Source organism: Meleagris gallopavo, chromosome 1, assembly GCF_000146605.3.
Source record: "Meleagris gallopavo isolate NT-WF06-2002-E0010 breed Aviagen turkey brand Nicholas breeding stock chromosome 1, Turkey_5.1, whole genome shotgun sequence".
Taxonomy (NCBI): domain Eukaryota; kingdom Metazoa; phylum Chordata; class Aves; order Galliformes; family Phasianidae; genus Meleagris; species Meleagris gallopavo.
Window position 1 is genome coordinate 45,883,007 of NC_015011.2, and position 14,893 is coordinate 45,897,899.

General features: G+C 38.8%; 1 protein-coding gene across 1 annotated transcript in view; it reads left to right on the forward strand.

The window, feature by feature from the left end:
- ANO4 (anoctamin 4) overlaps positions 1–13,825 on the forward strand; it is a 116,699-nt gene extending 102,874 nt beyond the window's left edge. Inside the window, exons 21-25 of the mRNA XM_031553997.1 lie at positions 262–414; positions 2,054–2,201; positions 5,338–5,457; positions 7,290–7,395; positions 10,837–13,825. Of these exons, the coding sequence (XP_031409857.1) occupies positions 262–414; positions 2,054–2,201; positions 5,338–5,457; positions 7,290–7,395; positions 10,837–11,028 (719 nt within the window). The 3' untranslated portion in view covers positions 11,029–13,825. The remainder of the gene's footprint in view (positions 1–261; positions 415–2,053; positions 2,202–5,337; positions 5,458–7,289; positions 7,396–10,836) is intronic.
- Positions 13,826–14,893: the final 1,068 nt, after the last annotated feature.

Here is a 14,893-nt window from a genome sequence, read left to right on the forward strand (position 1 = left end):
AAAAAAAAAAGGTTTATCTACCTTCAAATTTCTTTCCCAGCTAAAAATTCTAGATGTTGCACTTCATCTCAGGGATGGATGTGCATGCATTTCTTCTGGTCATCCTCACTCTGAACTTTTGGCAAGGAAATTTTGCACAAAAGTCACTAGACTACTGTACCATACAATAGTAAGAGATGTTTATATCTGAATACTTCACCCTCTTAGCCCTTAGAATTCCAGCTCAACAGTTACACTATGACCTTTCCCTTTCTTTCCTAGTTCTTCAGTTTGGATTCACAACCATTTTTGTGGCAGCTTTTCCATTGGCACCACTTCTGGCCTTACTTAACAATATTATTGAAATTAGGCTTGATGCATACAAATTTGTCACCCAGTGGAGAAGACCTTTAGCTTCAAGAGCCAAAGATATAGGTGAGTGCTTTGTTACGTGTGCGTGTTATTTTTAGGACAAAATATTGACCACCTCAAGTAAGAGTGGGTGAAGGAATTTTCAGTCACCTTCTGCATTAGCAACACACAATCTGACAATGCATGAAAAGCTTCAAACTTCTGATGCCAGTCTGTTTATGCAATTAAAAATCTATATTGAAAAAAAAAAGTTTTAAGGATTTTCTGAGTGACTTAACAGCCAAGATGTCCAGAAGTTGGACTCAGTGATGCTTATGGGTCCTTCCAGCTCAGGATATTCTATGATTCTATGTTTTAAAGAAGTGACCAGTGTCCTCTATGGGTTTTTTTTTTTTGTGGCATACACACTGTGAACACTGCTGCTCAGTTTGAATATAATAACCAGAGAGAGATGCAGAAACATCAAAATGAAATTAAAGCAGCCACCATTCAGTAAGAATCCTGTGTGTTTTCTATCTACCTAGCCAAAAAGAACATCCCCTATGACTCGGTGGCTGTGTCCCTGGTTCATGAGACAGGATGGGTCTAGATTCCAAGAAACAATTTACTGCCAGTGAGGAAAGCCTGCACTGCTAAACACAGGGTTCACGTAACTTTGAGGTCACTTGGCCACACACTGCTGCAAGAGTTCTCTGAACTGATTATAAAACACCTCCATCCTTTTAGTGTGCCAAAGCAAAGCACCTCTAAGAAGGATGCTATAAAACAAACTTATTTGTTCAGTGCTGAATTCCTGGTGCCTTGGAAAGGTAAACAGGATACCTTGATGCCTGTCTGCACTGCAAAAAAGCATAGGCCTCATAATAATAATAGCAGAATCCCAGACTTCCTGCTCTTAGAGTATCTGAGTAAAGCCTTGTGTTTGAACAGTGTGAACCTCTGGGGAGACAGTTATATAATTTCAATAATAAAAGAATTGGAAAACAGTGTTTTTAGTTTTTTTTTTTCAGGCAGATTCAGGAATGCTTTCTCAAAATGAGTTGCAGTTGGTCCCTATTCAGCAAAGTTTTTAGGGATAGCGTGATACCTCATTAAAATCAACAATTATGTCTAACCTGTCTTTTATGTATTTCTCTGTGATGATCCTCATCATCAGAATTGCTGTGTGTCTGTGCCACAAGATCTTTCAGGCAATTAAAACTGGGCCCAGAAGTCCAGGTGATGTGTAGGGGCCATGTGCCATTGTATAGCATTAGCATGGCAGGAAGATTTTGATGCAGAGAGATACGTACCGACAAGCCATACACAAGGCTCATACCAGACTTCTGCGGAATGCAGGTCATGGATTAAAATACCCGTAGCTGTCCTGGCTGGCTCTCCTTGAAGAGTCACAGCAAGGAGACTCACTGCATTTCTTAAAACTGACGTGATTATGGTATTTGATGGAGCCAAAGTTTCATGAGCATTTTTGCTGGCTTCGCTAAGATGAAGCCACCCACTGGATGGCTTGCCACCCAATGGAGAACATAAATCTGGTCTATTGAGGTCTTGCTGCTCAGTAAGAAAATGATTTTTAGTCAGTGTCTCTGATAGAAACTATATAATTTTTGAGTGGTGGGACAATTGCTTCAAAGTATGCAGTATTTGAAATCTTTTGGTCGTTGATTTTTTCTGGAGATAACACATTTTCCTTATCATACAGGAATATGGTATGGGATTCTGGAAGGCATTGGAATTCTTTCTGTTATCACGAATGCATTTGTTATTGCCGTGACATCAGATTTCATCCCTCGACTTGTTTATGCTTACAAATATGGACCTTGTGCAGGCCAAGGCGAAGCTGGGCAAAAGTAAGCATTTTTTTGGGAGGAAAGTTGTGCATGAAAATCACATTGCTTGAATAGATACAACAGTTCTGTCTGTATATGTACCAATTCCACTAACCCAAATTTATCGCTTGTGCTTAGGCAACGGACTTCAGCCACAGATAGAGTAGGTTGCTGGACTGACTGTAATGAGGTTAACTCAAGGAAAACGTGGCAGAAATTTGGCTTGTGTAATAGAATGCTGCACAAACCGCATTTCCTGGTATACATGGGTATAGACCTCTTTTTGTTCTGAAGCTATGCACATATTTATCGGTTAAAGGTTTAATCAGAATTTTGTATTTATTCATTAAGCTGCATTTCCTGTGTTCAGCATGCATTGTTCCAAAAAGCAGCGTCTCACAGGAGGAAGCAATTCCCAACTAATAAATCAAGACATCCTTACAGAGCAAAGTAATTTGTTTTTTATCTAAAACCAGAGTCCTTTGGTTACATCTTTCAGGAGACATTTGTGAACTGAAACCCCAATGCCTAAGTGGATTTTCTTTCAGTGTTGGTAAACACTGAGATTACATTAAGTATGAGTCTAGCTGCTACACTGCAACTTGTAAAATCTCAGCTGTTGGACTGGGGGAAGGTTACTGAATCCAGCTGAACACAAATGGACACAGTTTGCAAATGATCTCCTGGCAGCTCTGTTAGAAAGAGCCTGCAGTTCAGAGAAACACAAGCTTAACCAGAGAGAGAATTACAGGGCTTATGTTCTGCTGTCGGACATATGGCAGATTGATTTTTCTTCCTCGCTATAGCAAGTGGATTCTTCTGTTGCTGTCTTTTTTGCTATCTTGTGTTTGCCAATACTGTTTAATCCTACTGATGGAAGAAGGGCAGCTGATGGGGCAGTTCCTGATTAGCAATGCTGCTAACTTGCTGTTCTACTGCTAGATTGGCATTTTAACAGGTGCCTGCAGGACTGTTCCATTTATTTTCATGAGGAGTTAAAATTTTTTTGCTGGTAAGGTGTTTGGTCTGGTGCCAGTGTTTGCTGAGCCTACGCCTCTGCTTGTGCTGTGATGAAGATCCACAGGACACAGAGGCACTGTCAGCAGTTCTCCTTGCGACTGATTTTCTTAGAGCCAATGTGCATGGGAAAAAAAAATGCTCTTAGAAATTTGATTTTTGTAATCAAATATGACTCACTGGTTTTAAAACTAGTTCAGCACAGGGGAAGTAGCTTGGCTCACTGAAGATGCACTTCTTACAAGCCTCTTGTACAGCATTTTCATAACTTTGCTGCTTTTATGGATGAATTTCTCAGATGAAATCATTCAATATTAATCCCATGGAGCAGCCAAATTGGATAAAAACTATATATGTCATCATTCTGGATACTGCTATTCTTAACTGCTGTTAGAAAAGACGGAAGCTATTAAAAATCCACAGGAATATTGAATTTTCTCAAATTAGATTAAGGCATGAGGAATACCTGCTATTGACTACCTTACATGAGAGAGATTCTCTTTTTCTTTCCCAAAACATCTGTAGGTATTAAATCCATATAACACACCAGCAATAATAGAAAAATATTGAAATTATGTTAAGTTCCAAATCTAATCAACGTGGAGATCTTGAATCAAAATTAGATGGTTCTTGAATGTAATTTCTCAAATATTTTTAAATCCTTAGTTAAAAAATAATCAGCTCTTACTGTGAAGAAAACCATATAATGCATTCTGAACCTCTGGCAAAACAACTTGAAATAATTACAGATTTAAGCTTTCTGGTTTGGTAATGCTGAAATTTAATTATAATAGTCCAACAGATGAAGCCAAAGAGGGTTTTTAAAGATGTAAGTATATCACAAAGACTGTTTGCTTCCTGGAGCAGTTCTTGGCAGGACAAAATTGATTTTCAAATATTCTGTTAAAAGCAATTTTCACACCTCAGTTGTCTGACCTTGAGTTCCACATTTCAGATTCTTGTCTAAATAACAGTGGAATTGTTCTTGAAATCAGAGCAGTATTATAACAGATTTAGTTCAATGGAGGTGAGAGTTGCTTTCCCTTGTCGTCTCAGACATCCCTGTGGGTCAGAACTGTCTGGCAAAACTGTACCAATCAGGGCATTTAGAAGCTATCTTTATGGTAGCTAAATTTGTTTGATAACAGCTTTTTGAAAGAATTAACTATGCAGAAATTATACTCATCTTTTAGGTTCTTATTCTTAAAGACAGTACATGGTATACCATGCAGAACAGTTTTATGGGTGGCTAAATTTGTACTTGACCTCTTGATGCACTGCAAAATACGTTTAAATATCTTTCTCTTTAGCTCAGTTCAGCATGTATGTTAGGAGAATGAAGATGGGTTGGCTCAATCCTTCCTTCTTCCTGACTGAAAATCTGGTAGCCTCATATAATTCTGTCAATGGTCTCTTGGTTTTAGCTTTGAAACACTGAAAACAGATGGCCCTGATGGTGATGTGGTTGGTTACTGCAGGTTTTGCTAGCTGAAGTCTTTTCTTCTCAGTTAGAGAATGAATGCTTTCTTGGTGTGCCAATACTTATCCACGTTTGAGTGAAAAGCGCAATGCATGTTCCCTATCCTCAACGTGATTAATACCAAGTTTGAGCCTGCTTGTGACTCCCACAGCCCTTTATCATGCAATGTACATTCTGTTACTCAGTGTTCTCCAAACTCTGCCTAATCCTCCCAACACTCAACCAATCTGCGATCTTCTAATACCAAATTTATCTAATTAACTGAATATTTTGGGGAAAAAAAAAAAGTATTATTTCCCTTAGCTGTTTTCGGTGTATTGCCTTTCCATTTTAATTTAATGTTCGTTTGTGTTTGTAACATGAGAGTGACAGTGGGAGTATTCTAATTATCTCCCTGGTGCCACTCACTATTTTCCCTGCCTATCTACTTTTCACAGGTAACTAGTCCCAGTCCTCACCATTTCTTCTCCCATAAAAATCTACCATTATTCATTGATCTATGTCAGTGCTTCTTTTATACTGCCTCTGTATCCCTTCAAAACGTTACTAAGCATTGCAGTTAAACTGCAAATTTCATGAAACCCAGAGAACTTCCTTCTGGGTAGAACAGTTAATAGAAGAATCTTGCTGTGTCCTGACTAAAGGAGTTTTCCCCTCTAGGTGTATGGTTGGCTATGTTAATGCCAGTTTATCAGTATTTCTGGTATCGGACTTTGAAAACCGTTCAGAGCCTACATCAAATGGAAGTGAATTCTCTGGTTCACCATTGAAATATTGCAGGTAAGTATCTGATCAAAACACCTCTTTGCTATAAAACACTTCAAGGGAGAAACATCCTGGTAAATTTGAGGTTGGAACTAATTTTCAAAACTTGAAAAATATTAATGGGAAAAAAAAAGTGCTACTTGAGAACACACTTGTGGTAATTCTTGGTTGTTATCTGCATGATTACTTCCTTAGATGCAAGAGAAACTGGTAGGTGCTCCAGTTACAGAATTTATATGGTGTTTGTATGGCTTGAATCACATGCAGTCATCGTGGAGGAATATGGTATCAAAGGGTCAATAATGAGTGACTGATTATGTCATTGAGATGAAATGTTAATTAGATTTTGTCATAACCCTTACACAAGGAAGTCCGCTTAGGTGTGCATAGAAGTGACCGCATTCAATTATTTCACAAGTCTGTCTGACATAAACAGAGCCTGTCCTAAGCTACCTTTATGAAACTAACAGCTGAATGGTTAACATGTTCATGTCATTGCTTGCAGGTGTAATTATTAGTAATAATCATATGCTTCTGCTTTGAATCAGAATAAAATGAGTAGTTAATCATCTTTGTATCTTTGTCATTAGCCAGTAGATTGGGAATATCAGTCTGAAACTAGGCTGTGATGAGAGACTTGCAAGTGATTAATTGTAATGGTCCAGAGAATCAAAATCTTAAATAGAGTGCCATGGAAGAACATCAAATGACAGATACTGTTGCCATTTGTCTGTGGCAATACTAGTTTACCAGCATGAGTCCTGGTGGCTACAGATACAGGTACCCCAGCATTTTTCACTGTAGAAAATTATAATTTAATTTCATGAGTCTCTCAAAAAAAAAGATATTCTGGAATATAAAAAAGTCACCAATATCTTGTGATTTTGTGGCATTTTTATTAGCAATAACTAGTTCAAGTGGTATAGCACTGTGAGTTGATTACACCTTTTATTTACATAACTGATATTGAAGTCACTGTTCTCCATTGAAATTTATTTTACAGAAAGAGCATCCCAATGTTGACTCCATAGATAAAGTTTTCTGGGGAGCAGAGCTACTTTTATAATACTTCATTCCATGTAATTTGCCGTGGTACCTTTTAATAATGTTTATGGATTCTGATCAGTTTCTTCCCCCCCTTTAATTCCTTTCTTCCCTAGCATCATGCATAATGTTGCTGCTACTTAAAGCTGGTGGTAGAAACCCCATCAATAAATGCATAAATTGTCACCTCAATATTCCATTCCATTCTATTAAAGTTGGTGCCATAAATCTCTAGAAGTTAAATCTCTTCTTGGAGGTGCACTGAAATATTATGTATATTTACTCTTGAAAGAAAGTGAGTGTCTTACTTTCTTTGACTGAGTTTATCAGCTACATAACCTATCAAAATTCTGCTAAAACATCAGTCACTTTAATTGCAGCGTAAACCACCTATTGATAGTGAGGTAAGGAAATACTGCATCCTGCTGTAGTGTAGGCACTTTTCCAAGAAGGCAGTCTGTCTGAATAAAAACCAGTGGCCATACTCAGTTAACTTCTGCTCATCTAGAACGTAGACAAGGGTTGTCTGGCTGACAAAAGTGGAGATATTTATGGTTTTAAAACAAGCTGTGGTGGGGAAGAAAGCACCCCTCCAAGAGCATCCTACCCCACTCTGCATTCTGAGAAGATGCCTACAGGGCCCATGTTGCTCTAAAGAAGCCACGACTGCTAGTGCTGACCACCCGACGTGCTCTGTATTTGCAAAAAATGCATTGATCAAGAGCAGATGCGTTTGGGTTTTGTCTTCCTCATGGGCAGAAGGGTAGGAGCTTACTAACTGCAGTACTCTGCTTGTCTTTCAGGTACAGGGACTACCGAGACCCTCCTCACTCCCCAGTGCCCTACGGCTACACGCTGCAGTTCTGGCATGTCCTAGCTGCACGGCTGGCTTTCATTATTGTATTTGAGGTCAGTGACCAGTCCAGTGGAAAAGTCTATATAACAAAAACACCAAAACAAAACCAATTTCCTCTTGAAGCCTATTCATTGAGCTGTTCCATGATGCCAGCTGACAAGCTTTTCGTGTTAGTTTCTGCTATTTGTATTGTGCTTTATGTTCTCCTGTTTCCTGAACGGTCACAGGTATTTATATTTTAACAAACAGGGGTATGCTGCAATTTAAAAGCTATAACAGTGACAGGAAAAGAGGGGAAAGAAATGCTGTTTTTACTTACTTTCTAAGTTTTGGTATTAGCACTCTGTTTAGGCTGAAGGCTGTATGCAAACTAGTTAGTGAGTAAGGGGAGAAGGAACATGATTAGAAAGGATGAAATCTGAACAGCTGAAAATTGAGATGGCTTAAGTTGCACATTATTTACACATTTAGCTTTTTTTCCTCTATTTTAAATACCTTTCGTCTCCATTAGCATCACAAAACTGGTGATGCTAAAAGAGACTCAATATCATTGGCAGAGTTCATAATATTAGTGCTTACTGTCAGTATCTCAGGAATCTTTAAAACAAACCAGAGAAAACTCAGCTTCATTTGACTGCTATTCTTTTGCTGATTTTGAAAAACAGAGAGAAGAGGGTAGACAAATAAGCTGTGATGCAGCTCATAAGGTCTGAATTTCATTAAGCCAGAAACCAGGTGCTCAGCATCTCTACAGTATAAGCAGTTCCAATGCCTTTTACACTGAGAAGAAGCTAAACAGGGAATAAACAATAAAATTGGCCACTCTTTCTTCAGTCCACTTCTCTGAAATCATAGCAACAGGGCCTCCAGATATGGAAGCTATAATCACCACAAATTATTGGCATACTGTTCAGGAGCACATACTACATTTCTGACTCATGTTACTCTGGAAATTCATTCTGTACTGAGCTCTCAAAGCACCTCTTTACATCACTGAACATTCAAGCTTTTGAGTTAGAAGAAAAGTGAAGGGGAAACATTTTCTAGCTTATTTCTTGCCTAGGGCTGTCTTGTCAGCAGAAGTCCAAGGTCTGCAGAGAATTCCGATTGTGGTCTTCAGCCCTTCCCAGATGAAGGGGAATATGGCATCACAGGCTGACATCTCTTCTTGCCTCACACTACTCTAACTGATGGGAGTTCAGTCTGGCTCCTCTTGATCTCTGCCATATTCACGAAAACATCAGGGGAAAGAAAGATCTGATAGCAACATGGTGGGCTTCACAGAATCATAGAATCACTCAGGTTGGAAAAGACCTTAAAGATCATCAAGTCCAACCATGACCTAACTATACTACCCTAATTAACAACCCTCCTCTAAATCATGTCCCTGAGCACCACATCCAAACGGATTTTAAACACATCCAGGGATGGTGACTCAACCACTTCCATGGGGAGCCTATTCCAATGTTTAACCACCCTTTCTGTAAAGAAGTGTTTCCTGATATCCAACTTAAACTTACCCTGGTGCAACTTGAGGCCATTTCCCCTCGCCCTGTCACCAGTGAGAACAGACCAACCCTGTTCTCGCTGTAAGCACCTTTTAAGTATTGGAAGAGAGCAATAAGGTCTCCCCTCATCCTCCTTTTCCCCAGACTGTACATCCCAGTTCCTTCAGTCTCTCCTCATAGGGCATATTCTCCCTTCACAAGCCTTGTTGCCCTTCTTTGGACATGCTCCAGCACCTCAATGTCCTTTCTGTACTGAGGTGCCCAAAACAGTATTCGAGGTGAGGCCTCACCAATGCATCTTGTCTTTGCTTCCTGAGCTGTCAGTGCCGAAAGCCAGGGAATTCCTCTCCAAAAATGAACTAAATGTTCCAAAAAAGGAACAGCACTGGCAGGTAGGTCTAAGGAGTTTGAAGACCAAAGAGAGCCTGGCTTTTAGACACTGGACACTTGGTTTATATGCATTTGGAGATCTTCAAAAAGCCACATGGACGTGGTCCTGGGCACCCTGCTCTGGGTGTTTTTGCATGAGCCAGAGGATGGGACCAAACAGACCCAGAAGTCCCTTCCCACCTCAGCTTATGTTATGTGTAAAGGCAGAATGGAATAAGGACGAAAGTAACTACAATGAGACTAATCAGTTTTGCAGAAGTCTCAGTGCCCGGCTAAATACACAGCCTGTTGTGGAACAGCTTTTCAGATCTGGCCGATGCTTTCACAAGAGAACTGACTTTGCTTTGCCCCAACCAAAGCTATAAGTTGGTTCACCAGTGTCTCTCTCAGCAGAGACCAATCTGTTTATTCACGCTGCAAAATGCTTCCTTAATTATCTGAATGAAATTATAAAAATAACCTCAGCAGAAACTATACCTGTTTTGCACTACGGAAAATACTACTAGATATATTATTGCTGCCAGAGCAGTTACAGTAAAAGGTATCTCTAGGAGATTTGAGGCAGTTTTTTCACAAATTAAGTAACTTTCCACCTCAACTCAGACACCCTATTGGCAATGAGGAAGTGGATGCAGTGATGTTTGGCTTTGTTGGCCAAACAAACAAAACAAAAGTACTTCCTATCAGTATAAAAGAAAGTATTTGTCTGGGTTAAACTGAAAGTTCAGTGGCAGTGCTGTGTGCAAAAGCTGAAGAAGCTTTTTAGTTTTTTGTTGTTGCTTCTTTTTTTTTGATTAGGCACACACACAGTAATTATGGTTATTGCAGGTTGTTTTTCTATTTTCTCATAAGGGAAGAATACATGGGAAAATGTTATATATGTTATATATTTTTCAGTGGGTTTAAAAGGAAGGATTCTGATTGGAGAAGAAATACCTTTACTTCTCCAGTCTAGAATCTGTGTTTTTGCTGAGATGGGGGATTTTTATTTCTGAGGATCTCCTCTCAAGTGTAGTATATAAATCTCCTTGCACCATCTTCAGTCAAATGAAAGAAGACAATTGAGCAGTCCTCCCCCATCATAGTCAGCTTTGCTGGGGCTTGCCTAAAACATGAATGACAAAAGAGCACCTTATGCTTAGTAAATGACAAGATGGTTTTGGATTAGAGATGTAGATTAGAAGAAAAAACGTTTTGTTTTGCACAGATGAGTTAGTTTCCAATACTGATGCAAGAAATTTCCAGCGACAGGAAAATATTATACTACTTGATCTTCCTCCTGTGGAGCAATCCACTGTTAACAGTCCTTGCCCAGACAACCCTACTGCAAAGCATGACCTCAGGGGTTTGAACGCACAGGTCATACAAAAGTCCTGAGGCTTTGTTTGGACCCAGCTGCTTTTGACCTTTGCTGAAATCCATAGTCCACTGCCGTTTAGTTTTTTTGTTGAGGACATCTTCACAATTTGATTTCTTCAGATTTAGTAATACTTTAGCAATTTAGTAATAATTCAGTTCTAATGCAGCATCTTTAGAAGGAAAGGGATTTCAGAAAGTATGGAAATAACTTATTTTCTTCATTTCTTCTTCTTGCAGCACCTTGTCTTTTGCATAAAGCACCTGATTTCCTACTTAATCCCAGATCTTCCAAAAGATCTGAGAGATAGAATGAGGAGAGAAAAATACCTGATTCAGGAAATGATGTATGAAGCGGAATTAGAACGTCTGCAGAAAGAAAGGAAGGAAAGAAAGAAGAATGGAAAATCTTATCACAATGAGTGGCCATGATGGGATGAGGAAGAAACTGCTTAAAAGAAGATAGGAGTTCTTTTTATTAAAAAAAAACCCTGGTTTTCTGCGGTAGAGAGCACAGTGAAAGAGGAACAGTCAGTGTTGTGTGCACTCAGCATATGTGTACCCATATTTAAAATGATGAATACTGTGCTAAGTCTTTTCAAATTCGGGGTCTTACAAGGCTTAGTCTTCTGCAGAGCTAATATTGGCATGAGCAGCGCAGACCGATGCCTAAGTCTCCACACTATTTCCAGGCATGGCTTAAATTCAAGGCCGTGAACTTCAAAGCAGCTATATATCTTACAGTGCTTTACAGAACCTAGTGATCTCATGGCTCCTCATCATGGCTGAGCAGCTACTTCATAACCAGTGACTGCTCATTAGCAACATGATAGTACACGTCCACATGTGTAGTCACCACATGCAGAACATGCATGGCGACGATGCTCTCTCCCATGGTGGAATAAGTGGTGGAAGCTCTACCATGAGTTAAGTTAACATATGGGGATTGCTTCCATAACCTGAGCAATACCTTAGCATCTGTGAGGAGATCTTTGATCATAAGTCCAATCAAATGCTTTAACCGTGCTGAAAAAATTACACATGCAGAAGTTTTGGCAGATAGGCAAGCACCTAAATGTGCCCAGAGGTGTCTTAACTGTAGGGTCATTAATTTGGACACATTACTGTAAAAGGTTAGTAACATTTTAAAGATCTGAACAGTGCCTTTTCAGCTATGGCTCTGTTTGGTCTCTGAAGGAAACAAATGAAACTAGGACATCTCATCCAAAATTGCTTGTATACTTGTATTGCAAGGCCACATCAAGACCTCATCAAGAATGAGAATATATGATACACATAACAGAAGACTGTGTCTTAAGTAAATCAACAATAACAAAGCAAAAAAAAAAACCAAACAAACAATGGATGAACAAATTCAACAAAGCAAGAGAACACAATCATCCATAATCTCTGTTCTTGTAACTTCTCTTTTATTTCTTCTTCTGTTGTCTGCACTGGGAGAAAACAACTAGGCTGTAGTATGAAATAGCTTCATGCACAGCAGTTCTACATAGTTTGTAGAATTAGATTTGGCCAAAATGGACCACTGACTATATCCTTTTGCAAACTGCTTAGCATTAAGGAATTAAAAAGTTTGCAGATCATTAGTCCAAAATAGTAGAATTGTAACTCTGATGACTGCACAATTGCTGGACAGAGCAACATGACTCAAAATGCTGAGCGCTGTGAAAGCTCCACTGCCTCTTGCCTCAAAGTGATAATACTGCAATTCTTGCAGAATGTGCAGAAGCATAATCAGCCACAACATGAAGAAGGAAGTTCAAAAGCCCAGACTGTAAGTAAACTGCAAGGAACCATATGTCTTGGTAAAGATACAGCTACATGCAAAATACTGAAGCTCATCAATTCACTTAGCACTTTTCCAAGTAATTGGAGCTTCAAAAACAGTATGCTTTTCTCAGAGCTATTAATGAATAATGACCTTGCTAGTTTAAAGGCATTTGACAGTGAGGAAAATTCAGCATGCTGTTTCTACAGATTCTTCTAGAAACCATTCAATAGAAGCAGTATTGGACAAATCACACAGTGCAAGATCCTTTGTATGGATGCCTCAAACTCCAGTAAACATCAGGTCCACCTTTACCAAGATCACATATTGCCAAATTAGATCTGTTAACTTTGTTCCACTGCTAGGTAGAACTGTGTTATTTCTATGAGGAGGAAAGTTTTGATAAAAAGCAGTATGGTTGAAGAATGGTGGAAGAAAATGTTTGCATCCTGATCTCGGTAGCCACTGCCAGCCTACATTTTGCTTTCTTTCAATAAGGAACTCTTCTAGTACTAATCCATCTTCCTGCACGAAGAAGATAAATGGCTTCCACTATCAAGTGCTTGTGACCCAAGCCTGGAGTTCCTATGAGGCAATATAGCCACTGAAGGAGTCTCAGGATGAATCTGTTCTCTATTGACTTGCTGCCAAAAGGAATGAGGAACACAACTAATGGTTCTGGGATGTATTCCTGCCTAATAAGCAAGTGAACTTGTTTGTTCATCTTTGCTTCATCTTACAGCTGCGGTGGATACAGCCTATATGGGCAGTGAAGAAATAGGAATATTCTGGCACAGTAAATAGGAAGAGATAGATAGGCAATGTCATCCATTCTTTTATACACACATGCCAAATGGGTTAGTATTTACCATTCACCACTTACGGATGTATATTACACTAGCAATCTGGATACTCTCAGGCAGGATCACTGTGCAAAATCACACTCAGACCAAATTCACATGAGCAACTGGATTAGGCTGCATACCCTCTGTTTTACATCTCTAACAAAAACTCACAAATGACTAGTTTAGAAATTGTTTGCTAGGTAGTAAAATAAGTTGTGAGTCATATGTAATATCAGTCTCACTCATATGAGTTGTGAATCTTTCAAAAATCCTGCAGTTCCCAGAACTGAATTGAAATTGAGTAGAATTTAAGCTGATTTCCACCCTGGAGGAATCGCAACAACATAGTATGTCAAAACTAATAAATGTGCAGCAAAAACACAATACAAAATAATTGCATTTGGTACAAGTTTTCAATGTAGGTACACTGCAATGAATTTTCATGACACTTCATAGCTAGAAGTTATGTCCTGTTCTGTCCAAACTGAGCACATGAGCTGCTGTTTACCAGGCTTGTGCTGAGTGTGATGCCGAAAGGGACTCTGACCTCCCTGGCAGATCCTGAGTACATTTCTGTCACTTAATGTTGACCAGTCAATGCCCTGACATTTCAGTCCTGGTGTTCTGCAGAATAGATTTCCCTTTAGTCCTTTAAAGCTTTATAGCAGAACACTCAGGAAAGACAACCCCCTTTTTATTTGCTCCATTATTTAGGAAAATATATCACATACAATAGGCTAACAATAATACATAGAATTTAAAACAGTCTGTAGATAGAAAATTTATGCCATTCCATTCTTTCTGATCTGATGATGGATGGGTTTTGTTTAAAACTCCAGGTGACGGCCCTGTATGTTGTTTACTTATTCCAGCTCCACAAGAGCACTACCTTCAAAGGAACGAGAAAAAATGCAACCTCAGTGCATGCCACAGACATTTGCCATAGCAAGCAGGACAACACACATCAAAGGATTTACTGTGAAATCATCTTGCAATCAGCATAGGATTGATCTCTATAGACCACTCTTGATAGCAAGCATGTACTTCATGAGCAGTTACACGTCAGTTTTTAAAACCAAGGAAAAAAAATGTATATTGGGACTGTTTTTCAGCCTGTTTGCTACGATTTTTGCATTCTGTCCCACATTGGTTTTACAAACCTTAGAATAATAAATGTAAATGAGCACCCTGGATACTTTGACAAAAGTAAAAGCCTAGGTATAGAGCACCATCTGTATTCAAGCCACCAAATACTACAACTGAAACCCTGTTTACAAATCTGTTCTTTATTTTAAATCTTTCTGAGGGGAGTTATGTTATTTACCATATATATTATATATATATATAAAGTATACATAGAGATTGTTTATTTGTAAATAGAAAAAAATCTTATGGAGAAGAATGTCAAGTTTTCACACTTACGTAAAAAAATCATCAACATAAAGCCATGTTTAATGCTTGTATAATGTGACGCAATAAACTTTAAAATAAATGATGCATATGAAATATTTGCTGTTTGAAATCCACACATTATTTTCTATTTATCTTATTTGTTCAGAAAGCAAACAGACTAGCTGAGTGGAAGTAAGTGTAAATGCAGACCAGAAGGGGCCAGGATCCACTACTGCCTTCTGTCTCTGAATCTACATCATCAAATATTGCT